Raw genomic sequence first — 12854 nt, forward strand, 5'->3', positions numbered from 1 at the left:
TAAAGTGCTAGCCTCAAGCCTCTTTCAGGCAGAAAATGTCCAACTGGAGGAGCGTAGTTGTAAGGGAGACAGGTGCTCCACTCGTATTCAGATGTGAGTGATGGAACAGCGTAACACCAGCTCTAGAGAACAGCTGCTTGTGTGCATCACCATTGGATGGACAAGAGATTTATTTCTGAACTTGTCCAGGTGGCCCAAAGGAATTTAGCAGAGTGGGCCTCTCTTCTGTTTGGCAAAGCAAGAGGAAGCTGGCATATCAAGAATCCCAGGCTGGCTGGCTGGCTGCTGATGTTGGAAGCAGAGTCTCTGTTGTCTGGGGTAGTGCTTCTCAGCCTTGGCCACTTTACAATATGCGGACTTCAACTCCCGGAATTCCCTAGCTAGCATGCTGGCTGGGGAATTCTGGGAGTTGAAGTCCACATATCTTAAAGTGGCAAGTGGAGAAACATGGGTCTGGAGTCTGCATGAAACGTGAATCCACTTCATGTGCTGCCAAGATGCTAATGAAACCCAGCCCTTCATTGTTGATTACAGCCCGTGGTCTGTTTTGTTTGCTTTCTGTCATTGCAACTGATTTCCTTATGCCTGGCTGCTCTGTATTTTGTCTCTGTCTAGAATTCTGCTGCTAACATCAAAATTTTTGTTGCTTTTGTTAGATGATAGTGGCCAGTTTTCCAACTTCTTTGTTTCTTTATCTCCTGTAGGGTGGGTTCTTCTGCTTCCAGTTTAGGGCAGAATGGATTTGATTTAAATCACTTTTTTGGTGCTTTCGAGTCAATCTTGACTCCTGGTGACCGCTTGAGGACAATTCCCTGCAGTTTTCTTGGCAAGATTTCAGAAGTGGCTTCCTAGGGCTGAGAGAGAGGGACTGGCCCAAGGTCACCCTGCTGGCTTCGTACCTAAGGCGGGACTAGAACTCTCGGTCTCTGGTTTCTAGCCTGGTGCCTTAACCACTACACCAAATTGGCTCTCTTAAATAATTTTGCAGATTTTTTCCCTCATCCTTTTAGCAAAATGAGTGCATACTTATTCTATTATATAGTAGGCAGTTATCAGGAATAGAGATTTGCTTCAATTTTAGAAAGTAATCACACAAGTTATAATGCAGTTATTGTTTTTAAAAATGTATAATTGGGTCATTTTATGTTGCACCTACTGTAAACAAGTGTTTGTGAAAACATATGTGCTATTATGACAACTCAAGTTTTTGCACAGCACATGGATGGGCACACTCTCAATGTGAGTGAGGTCAGGACCTAGGTTTGAGCAATTTTAATAGTTTATGTCCTGATTACCAGGAAACACACTGAGGCGAGGACTTGGTCTCTAATATTTATTAGTAGTACTTAACAAGAATCCTAACAAACTGAGAAAGCGTGGGAAAACCCAGCCATATAAACCCCAAAGGTTAAGGCGGTCCCGATCTGTGTCTCTTTGAATGGCTGAACAGTTCCTCAGTGCTACGCATGCGCTTGACAGTCTGGGTGAGAGCCCCCTGCTCGCCATCCTTACTCATGACAGTTTACATGGTAAAATCCCTGTTAATCTCTATTTTAAAAAAATGTAAATATTTTTACCTTTCTACTGTTTGGGAGTCACAGAAGGAATGCTGGCTAGCTGTCTGTGGGTCTGGAATTTCATGGGATATTTTGTCATAGTCTCACTACAAAAGTACGTCTCCGAACTAAGCTGTCCAGTATTTGTGCATGATAGCGAACAACCCAAGTAACATTTCAACAATAGGTGGAATTATAGATGGGAAGTTTCCAAAAATAAAAAATATCAACCATTTAAGCCAAGTTAATAATGTGGAATATAAATGTGAAAAGTAAATAGGTGAGCTGGGAATGAGTTTTATCAAGCTGATGTGCTGAAATCTTAATTTTCCTTGAAACAGTATCTGTAAAATTATTAAATGTTAGACGGTGAAATTTAGAATGCATTGTGGTCTATGGTTTTCTTGTGGTCATAGTTTGAAGGACAGAAGAGACTTTGGATTAGCTCCACTGGAAATTGAGTGGGGGGGGGGGCTGTCCCCAAAAAAAGGACTATCCAGAACAGTGTTTCTCAACCTTGGCAACTTTATGAGGTGTGGACTTCAACTCCCAGAATGCCCCAGCCAACTGGGAATTCTGGGAGTTGAAGTTCACACCTCTTAAAAGTTGCCAAGGTTGAAAAACACTGATCCAGAAGGTAGGCTGGATTTCTTTTTCAGAAAAATTAGCTTCTGAAATGGAGTTGTGAGAGTGGTTAATCTGTGCCTTCCTGATTCATCATGCTCTAAATAAAAGCATGAACTTCGTTGGAAAATTATGGGAGACAATTTGCAGAACCATAAATGAGATACTCATAGGCTGCTTATTTATTTGTCAAAGTAATGTTACTTTGTCAAATTAAGCCTGCCCAAATATGAAATTATTTTTGTATATATAAAAATACATTCAAATTTAACACTGGGTACCTAAACCAGAAGATGTGTTTGTGATGTATTATGTACAGTACTATCTTCTAAACAACCAGAATCGGGAAGTTTCCCGAATGGTGGTCATATTTAGTAATCAAGAAGTTATTGGATCTGCCCATCTTCTAGGTATGCCTAGCCTTAAGAATGAGTATATGTTTTACTGGATATTTGTACGCTGTATTATTTCCTCCATCTTTTCCCTTTTTTTGGTCTATGACTATTTTAATAAATCTAAATGCATACAAGTGGGGTGGATAGAAAAGTACTCTATTTTTATTAGCGATATATAATATAATCACCTGACTCGCACATGCCTGTTCAAGAAAATAGATCCATGTGTGTTTTGCAGAACATTCCCCCTTGTGGGGTAGGCTGAGTATCTGTGGGGGGAGGGGGCAGTTTGTTTTAAGAATCCATTACTTCTGATCTGGCAGGAACCCAGACCTTCTACGGGTCTTTGTGAGAGGCTCCTGACCCACCATAACTGAAAGGCAACGTACTAGGAAACGGCATGGTTCTGAACAAGCAGCAAGGTAATTGCCAAGAGGACAAACTGTTATCTAAGGGGCAATGGAATGAACATTCATAGGTACCCAGTACTGTTCTGGCAATTAACAAAGACAGATGCTGTTTCTCACCGTTTACAGAAGTCTCGGATACGAGGCAGGCACGATGAGTCAAATCACTGATCCCGGCAGCCGTTGCTACCCTTTTCAGTCTTGGGGCTTGGTCCCCAGCTTTTCCACAGGTGGAGGTTTTTCAACGGATGTAGGAGACATGAAATGTAAGATTAATTTGGAAACATCAGAAAATAACAATACTATCATTGGGAAGCATCAGTCTAGGCTCTCAAATTGTAATTTTGCTTAAAAAAAAAGTTAATTCCTAAAAGTCAAATGTGATGTGATGCCTTAGAAGCACCAATACCCCACTGATTGTTTTGGAGAGGCTTCCCTCTCCACCTGAGCCCTTCAGCACCATGCGCTATGCGGCACGAGGCACGTACAAGTCTCTTGAACGCAAGTCACGTACAGCCTGTTTATGTGTGTACTCCAATGTTAAAATGTACGTAAGGGTTTCAAAAAGAAGTACATGGCACCAAACATGTTGTGGTCAAGCATTATAACGTTCTCCACTCCAACTGCAATCACCAAATTCTTTGAGAAAATACACAAAGGAGTAGATTGACATTTTTATTTTACCAAGCCCCCCTAAAAAACAAAAACAAAGACACACACACAAGGAAGGAGACTGATAAAAGATGTTAAAATTATAATATACAACTAAAAACTACATGTATACTTGTAATGGGTTATTAAAGTACCACAGAGCCTTCAAAATAATTCAATTTTATCAGGATAAAAAAAAAACAATGATTATGAATGTGCTATACCTTGTTAAAAGAGTTTTGAAACGTAACAGAATTTCTGTCAGCAGTCCAACAGTCTGTAAATACACAGTGTTAATGCATTTCAGCATAATTACATACTTAACAGGATCAATTTCCCCAAAGAAAAAAGCCCATGCTACGAGTTTTACATTTGTTTTACTCCCTGGAAATTTGTTGTTTTATTTTGAATCACAGTGCATGAGAGATACATAAAATACTGGGGATCCGATTTGTCTGAATAGAGGAACCACATTCGCCCTTTTTGCTTCATTAAAATGTTTTGGTTTGAGTGGAATCCAGTTAATGTTATGTTGCACGCTTGGACAAGGAGTTACACGCTGACCGTTGGGGTCGGTGAGCCGTCTTTTCTCCCTACTATAGCCCCAGATGCCTTTGCTTAAAAAAGAAATCATGAAAAACATTCCAGCTTAACTCTCTCTTGAACTCTGCAGAACAAACAGATATAAACACTGTCCCATCCCCACCCCCAGGTTTGAACACTATTCTCAAATAACAGGTCATTGCACATTTATACAAAAAATACTGGATTTTACACTATACAATTTCTAGAATATGTACAGAATAAAATAAGTTATTTTTTTCTAGTGAGTTCTGAGGGACAACATATCTTTCATATACATTTTAAAGTCTCTGCAAGCAGCTACTTTTTGGTTAGTTACCAGTTATTTGTAATAAGCACTGATCAGAAAACTGAGCAGCATTCCAAACCAGTTAGAGATATATTATTTCTTTTTTGAAAACTGGACAATTCCAGTTTTAAATATTATTAAATGCCATAACATTTACAGACTAGGAATTAAAGCTAAAAATATATTTTTCCAAAAATAATCTTGCAGTGCTTTTTTAGGCATGCTCAGGCTTTATCAAACATCCATATCCTCAAAATGTGATGGTCAGAGAGCCATTCATTCCTACTTTCACACATAATTTTCATCATTACAGACAAAAATAGAGTAAATTGTAAATGCAACATTGATAAATCAATGGATTTTGCAGTCTTTTATATTCTGGTATAATACAGCACATTCCTCATGACGCTGTCAAAAGTATGAATTAAACATTATTTGATGATGATTTACTGTCTAAAAACCAGATGTTTTCACAGGTCTTCAGCCAAAACAACCACTGTTCATTTTAGCCTCATTTCACCTGCTTTAATTAACTCCAAATTAAGTGGCTATTATTGCAACCCCATGTACTTTCTGCTTCTGACCAAAAAAAAAAAATTATAGGCATTGCTTTTAGCCCTTTTGTCTAATGCAATTTTTTTAAGAGTTCATACTGATACTAAGTAAGAAAGCATTAAAGTTGATGACAGCCGTTTTGAGAACTGTTACTAAATTATGTAACTTGTTTCTAGAAAAGTTCTTCCCTGGGGAATAGAACATTTTTCATCCGGTATGAAAGGTGCTTGATAAAAGGGACCACTTCAGTCTTTTTCTGAGGAATAGTGGTTCAAAATCCTGTACTCAGATTTCTCACAGCCGTGTGTTTTGCAAGGAGCTGGTACGACTGGACCATGTGCAGGGATTCCCGAATCTCTAAATTTAGTTCCATTAATTTCGAGCTGGCTTCTGACATATCTTGTTTTGAGCCAACTATAGCAAAACTGCCAGTCTGGCCAAGGGTCTGATGACGGAAAAATATGTGCAACAGCGTTTGGACTGGATCTTCTTCCGAATCGCCAAATATATCACTGGGCCAAATACACCTGGGAACACAGAAACTGTATTATTAGATGCTGTTCTTATTAATAACCAAGTTGGTCATCTCTATTCTAAATTAATTGGTCTAAATTTTCCTATCCAGGTATAATTTCAGGTGTAATTACCATGAGGCCTTCACTAAAACCCACTGTATTTTCCAAAATGGAGTAAGCTACCATATTTATTTATTTTATTTATTTATTATCCCGCCTTTATTATTTTTATAAATAACTAAAGGCGGCAAACATACCTAATACTCCTTCCTTCTATTTTCCCCACAACAGCAACCCTGTGAGGTGGGTTGGGCTGAGAGAGAGTGCCTGGCCCAAGGTCACCCAGCTGGCTTTCATGCCTGAGGTGGGACTAGAACTCTCATTCCACGCCTGATTGGCTCTTGGGCTGAGAGAGAAGGACTGGCCCAAGGTCACCCAGTTGGCTTTCATGCCTGAGGCGGGACTAGAACTCTCAGTCTCCTGGTTTCTAGCCCGTTGCCTTAACCACTAGACCAAACATTTTACCATTATGTTATAGCACTCTTCCTTCCCAAGGACCCAGATTTACACATCTAAGCCCTTGGATGAAACTCACTCCCAGCCATATCCTTTTCAAATAGGGAACGTTAGCAAAAACCGTTTTACAGTACCTGAATGCTTTGACCTGTGCTATAGCAGAGACAAAGTCCTTATTCCGCAAGGTTTCGATGAGAGAATGAATGGCCGTCTCTGTGCTGGTCTGGGAAGCTTCTGGGATATCAATCTCTTCAATACCACTGTAAGAAGCAGACTCTGCAGCTTCTTTGAGGAAGGCTTCCAGCTGAGCAAGCTCTTCTGACATGTTTATTACCTAGAAAGAAGAAGGATGGTACGTATATTTTTTTGTAGCAGAGGCACTTTTTCTACTCAGTTACAGCATTAGGGAGAAAGTATGTTTAAATAATCTATTTAAGCAGCCATTAGAAATTAGGCTACCACAATTAAATTTGGGTTTATGTTCTCATAAAGTAAGTACCTCAAGTATTTACAGTGAATATTTGGCACTTAGGTGCTTAACAAATCTGAGAAAAGTGGATGAGGACTGAGTCTCAAACTGATTAACTAATTTTAATATTTATATTTTCTAACTTTTAATAAACTATGTTGAATTCTGTATTTTAACTGGCATCAACCACCTTGAGTGCTCACTTGGATGGAAAGGCAGAATATAGGTTGATGAATGAACAGTGCAAAAATAGAAAGCAGAATATAGAATGAACACAATGGATATCCATTTTTATTCATCTATTTAACCTTTTAATTCAGAGACATAATTCTTAGAGTTACAACTTGTAGTAAAAACAAATTTCCAGTTTCAAACAGTGGTGTTTTCTTTACCTCTGCCTCTTTTTTCACTACATTCACTTGGCTGATAAGTTTACAATAGGCTTGAAATAGAAGTAGCAGCTGGAAATGCAGCTTATATAGCCTCCGACACAACTCTAATTCCTGTAAATGAAAAAAAAATTGTTACCTGAAAAACAATACACAATCAAAGAAGTTACCAGAGCATACAACTTGTATAGAGCAGAATTTGCAATATGAAATAGTTATTTGCTTACTGCAGAGAAGGAAAGGTTAAGATAATGGAGGAAGAAGCTAATCAGAGAAAAACGAATGCTTCTAGTCATCTGTGGATTTAGAATTAAAAAGAAAAAATTTCCTTGCTGGCTATATTATAAACTTTGGCTTTTAAGAAGGGCAGTTGAATTTCCAGCAGAGGAAAGAGAAAGGGATGTCGATGACATTTCAGAAATGCCATGCTCTAGCAGGGAAAAGTTGTTTCTATTATTTTGGGTGATCTGTCACTTCTAATTTTAGAACAGTGGTTCTCAACCTTTCATCTCACATCCCATCACACACACTATCAAATAAGGTCCATCCCACTGATACAGTCCCACTCTTTCTCCCCCTGGGACTGGCATTCATTTGTTCACAGGTAGTTCTGGATGTGCCACTTGGGGCACAGCATGCAATGTTTCATTTCCTCCCTCCACACGTGCTGTTTCTCAACCAGAAACGGCCCTCAAATGAAAGCTCTCCTGGCTCTGCCAAAGGAAGAGAGGAGCCAAGTTAGCAATCTATTCAGACACAGATGTTATTTCCTTTCAAGCCTTCTTCCCATCCATCCCATTCCCTCGTCATTGCTCACACCCCTTTTCAAAGCCACTTCTAAGTGGCAGTGGGCAAGCACTGCCCTCCCGCATGGGGTCTCCCTCCCTTTACAGCAGCTAGGGCTCCCCCCTGCCATCCCATTGCCCAGCCCCAACCTGCTGCCTCCAATCAGGTAACCGCGCACTGCTGGTCTCAGCCTTATATCAAAGGCCTGCAACTGCAGCATGCACTTCTCAAAGTGCCAAGAAGCCCCTGTCTCAGATACAACAGACAAACACACAGGCTGCACTGTCTCAAGGGGTGATGAGGGAATGAAACGTTTTCATCCTGCATCTTCAAACATACTGGATGTTACTATCTCCATCTCACACTGTATTCGATAGCAATCTGTCCAGGTTGCAAGTGTGTGCAATGACTGAGCACCACCACAGAAGGTCAAAGGCTCAAAGTGGGCTCAACTCCATCACCATTTCATTCCACCTCACAAACGTATTCAAGCGAGAAGTCTGATGCAGGCTCCTAGATTACACAGAGAACTGTAATAATTTTAAGTGAACACAAGTTAGTTCCCCTGAATGCATGGCAGCTGAAGACGGAGTCAGGACTGCATATGAAACCCCTGCCTTTCTTCAGACGTTAGGCAAATAGGTGAAAAGGACCAGTGATGTCCTTTCCAGTAGCTTTGAAAACCAGGGTTTCTGGGACAGTTGGCAGGAATACTTGCATATGTCTCACCATGAAATGAATTTCATCAGTTGAGAACCACTGTCCTAGATCACATTTCAGTCTGTCGTATTAGCAAATAAAGATACTATTTCTTCTCACAATTTTACACACACACACAGACACACACACACACACGGTGTACCAAAAATCAGGCCCCATAGACAATTTATTATATAAATTAAATGTTCAAATTTTCTTCTAAATGCTTCCTTACTCTTTTGACCCATGACCTTTGAACATTCCTAGGTGCAGTAACGTTTTTTCTGGAAAAAAAAATAAAATTAATAAAACATATAGTGGCTGGCCTATGGGGCCTGACTTTTGGTATGGTCTGTATATATGTTCTTAGTGTTTTTATTACACAATATTGTCTCAACTTTAAAGGCAAATGAATTCATGAACAGAACTGTAGTATCACCTTTATTTGCATATGTAAATATATTAGTGGATATGATTGTTATGGTTTTAAAATAAATAACCAAAACTAATAATGGAATAATTTGCTATAGCTACAATATTTTGCCATCTAAAAGGGCTGCTGAAGAGTTAGAATTACAGATAAGCGAAGCAATTGTTATTTCCATAATTATCTATAATGAAACACTGTGATATCACAAATGGACAAGAGACAAAAATGAAAGCCAGTTTGATTACTGGCATAGTTAGGTATTTGATAAATCAAGAGCCATCACTTACTGCTAGAATTTCCAAATGCTAAGCAAGAAGATGTGCGGGTCACAAAATACAAAAAGGAAAAAGATCAAGAATTAGTATAGAACTTCATTTTTCATGGGTCTCAGAATGTCCCAGATAAAACTAAAGGGGAAAAAAAACTTCCAAAGAAAGATTTAATGCATGTGTAAAAATAATATGAGTATTTATAGATGACAGAACAGCTGGTTGTACTACTTGCTTTGTTATCATGCAAAATGACCAAATTATATAGCGACAAGTAGAAGGCATTGATTAAATTTTGATACTGAATGGAGATAAAAGGAAATTGGGGATAAATAGGTTTAAGCAACTACTAAGAAGGCAGACATCAAACTTCATGCTTTTAAAGGAGCCTCATGGATAGCGCTGATATAGGATATTCCTAGATATATGTAACTGCAGTAACAATGGTGCTGAAGTAGTTGGAGTGGGAAAAGAGAAGGCGAGAAAAGATTTCTATGAGGAAGAAAGGACCAATTCTTTCAGAAAATAGGAGGGATTCCCTCTTGATAAATCAAACACTGCAAAGACCCAAAAGAAAGCCCATGTGTTGCTCTCATCAGGTCAAGGCTTGAGTTATTCTGAAATAAAACAAGCAAGTTTGCCTGGAGCTAGCAGATTGGGGACTTGACCGTGGAAGGCGCTACTGGGCTGTCTCTTCCAAGCTCAGAATGTGCGCTCGCTCGCTCGCTCGCTCTCAGAAGCAGCAGCAAAGTGTGGGGCTGTTTCCTTGTCCACTAAAGGAGCAATCAAGCAGGCCATGGGCCCAAAACTTCCTAATGGTGGCTCTGAGTTCAAGCTGAACACAAGTACTGCTCTCTTTTAGACCTCTAGCCTGAAAGCAGAGGCTTGAACAGGGCTCTAGTCAGCACCCTAGAGCAGTGTTTCTCAACCTGAGCAATTTGAAAATGTATGGACATCCATACTCATCCCTCTGAAACAAGATCAGAATCACAGCTTCCTAATAAAAACTTTTGCAAGTAGTGCTTTTTGAAAAAACTATCTGAGGGAGGGGGAAAATAATTATCTAGAAAATAAGTATTCTAAAATCACAGAGGTGGAAGTGCCAATTGCTCCATCACGTCCAACACCCCCTCAGTGCAAGAATCCAAATGAAAGCATCCTAGACAGATTACTGTCTCACATCCAGTTCAGAGGATCCCACCACTTCTCTGGGTCACTGGTTCCATTGATCAACTGTTCTTACTGTCAGGAAGGGTCCCCCTCTCCCCCTGAACACCATTCAGCCTTCTTGAAACTAACACTATCTGGTGTCCTGCACTCAAACAAGGAGAAAAAGCTTTTGATCTTCTGTGTGACATCCTTTCAGTGTTCGAAGAGTGCTACCACACACCCCACTTTAGTCTTCTCAGTGCTACAGTGCCCAACTCTTTTAATATCTCCTCCCTTGACTTAGTTTTTAGTCCCCTGATTGTCTTCATCCTTCTCTGACCATGTTCCAGTTTCTCAGTTCAAACTACACCCTTATAGTTACTTTAATAAGTAGCTGAGAAAGGCAGTTGTTCAAATTTTCTACAGATCATTACTAGCATCTACACCAGTGTTTCTCAACCTCAGCCACTTTAAGACCCTATGGTTGGCTGGGGAATTCTGGGAGTTGAAGCCCACATGTCTTAAAGTGGCTGAGGTTGAGAAACATTGATCTACATTATCAGGAAAAAAGAAAAAGAAAAACTGAATCTGTTACTGCTTAAAATGTAACTCTCCTCTTGGAGCTATCTCCCAACTTCTTAGTAAAGAAAGAAATGAAGGTAAATTTAACAACAAAATGTAAAGTTTTTTTTAAAATTCTGCTTGCTGCTTCTTCCAGTCTGGACAAGAAAAATCTTACTAGTAGTACCAGAAGATAGAGTATGCCCATCAATCAGCATCTGTTGCTTTTCCAGATGCAAAGACTACTCTGCACAACTCAGAACATACTTTTTCTGTTAAGCCTACCTACATAGTGCGAAAAGAATGTTACAGCTCCTATGGCAATGCTATATTTGGCTACCAGTTTTTATCAAAATAGCTTTAATCAAACCATCAATGCTACAGAAATAGCATGGATTTAATTGATTTTTTTCCTCGTTTTTATATAGTTACTAATAGTGTCCTATTATTGATCCTTCCAAAAATGCTTCCATGCAATTCTTGGTTCTAGTATGCCTGGATAGCTCTTTACAAATATTTCAGACCAGATTTTCATTGCCCATCTAACAGTTTTAAATATTACCTTCCAGACAGGTCATAGGTATATACCCAGGACTAATTAGATTCGATGCAGCCTAGCGCCTGTGCCAGACAGCAATTTATCTGATGAGCCGATATGCAGAATATCAAGTCTCTTCCTTGCAATAGTAGTTTCATAAAAGGCAGAGGAGTGTTTGTACACTGATGCCATCTTTCCTGGTTATCTGTTCAGTGTTATTAAACCCAGACCCACAGGCTGGCTTTTTTCTTTAATAAGGAGGAGAATCCATTATTTCCAGGTCAATACTTAATACATTCTAGATTTCCCTGGAGATATTTGTGATAGCTAAAATGAAAAACTTTAATTTTTAACCTGCTGGGAACATCAGAACACCCTCATTCTGCAGCACGTATTGTTTTATATGCATGCATGACATAAACAGACACAGTGACTGGAAGCAGATGCCTACCTGAGCATCTGTAGTAGCTCCATGAATACCATCATCTGTACCAAATGTCCTTTTGCAGTCTTTTAGCCACTGCAAAATAAAATAGAAGCTGAAAGAGCCAAAGAAAATAACTGATGCCAGTATGAGCCTGAACAGAGAAAATATATTTTGCTTGAATCACAGAATGTTATAATATAACCTACTAATTTATTGGACGTTTTCAGAAAAGAGTACTAAAATATATGATACATATCTTTAAAAATGTCACTTCCTTTATAATATTAATTATATTTTGATATGTAATTTGAAATTATGAAGAAAACAAGATGATTGAAATAGCAATACATCATCAAAGAAATACAACTATCTAGTCTCTTTTCTAAATACAGATATATCTATAAAGTCCAGTCCACACATCACTAACCATTTCTTTAAACCCTAGTTCAATGAGTAAGCTATAATATTTTGGTTCACAACACTAAGCCATTAAGGGTGTATTCTCATAACTGGCTAAGCCTAAGACAAACCACATTTACATGCAGTGTTGGATGTGAACCAGACAACCATGCATAGACATGTAGGCATGGATACAGAACCCCACCAAATTACATACTCGTAGCAGCTACTGACTTCAGTGACAGACAGTGAAGAAGATGCTTTAATTTACATGCTGAAATGGAATAAAACTTAAATGTGTTTTAGGGCAAGCTGGAGGCAGCTCTATGCCAGCAGAATAATGAACCTGACTGTGATGATGACCTTTTTTTACCTTTGCACATAAGAGAAGAAAATCTAATTTCTCGTCAGTTTATTTAATTAAGGCTTTTAGTAAATTAATCAGGACTGTGCACTTGTCTTGAGAACAAATGGAATTTTCTAAACACTAGCATGTCAGTTAATGGCACAGATCCCACTGCATCTTTTTTGACATTTTTGTTTTTGTTTTGATAGTATCCATGGATAACAAGCTAAATCAGAATAAGTAACATAACTCTGAAACTGAAGGCCAGTCACCCCTTGGCAAAGGATCCCAAAAGGGCTCCA

At 39.0% G+C, this 12854-nt stretch overlaps 1 protein-coding gene across 6 annotated transcripts in view; it reads right to left on the reverse strand.

Moving 5' to 3' along the window:
- Positions 1 to 3644: 3644 nt before the first annotated feature.
- The window catches only part of FRYL (FRY like transcription coactivator), a 127335-nt gene continuing 118125 nt past the window's right edge, over positions 3645 to 12854 (reverse strand). For 4 of the 6 annotated variants that reach the window (XM_063310416.1, XM_063310413.1, XM_063310414.1 and 1 more), the window contains 5 exons: positions 11832 to 11900; positions 9151 to 9168; positions 6952 to 7062; positions 6225 to 6424; positions 3645 to 5586 (listed from right to left, as the gene is read on the reverse strand). In XM_063310416.1, the coding sequence (XP_063166486.1) occupies positions 5331 to 5586; positions 6225 to 6424; positions 6952 to 7062; positions 9151 to 9168; positions 11832 to 11900 (654 nt within the window). In that variant the 3' untranslated portion in view covers positions 3645 to 5330. The remainder of the gene's footprint in view (positions 5587 to 6224; positions 6425 to 6951; positions 7063 to 9150; positions 9169 to 11831; positions 11901 to 12854) is intronic. The other 2 variants (XM_063310412.1, XM_063310415.1) reach the window with 1 other exon arrangement.

The sequence above is a fragment of the Candoia aspera genome, chromosome 8 (genome assembly GCF_035149785.1).
Source record: "Candoia aspera isolate rCanAsp1 chromosome 8, rCanAsp1.hap2, whole genome shotgun sequence".
NCBI lineage: Eukaryota > Metazoa > Chordata > Lepidosauria > Squamata > Boidae > Candoia > Candoia aspera.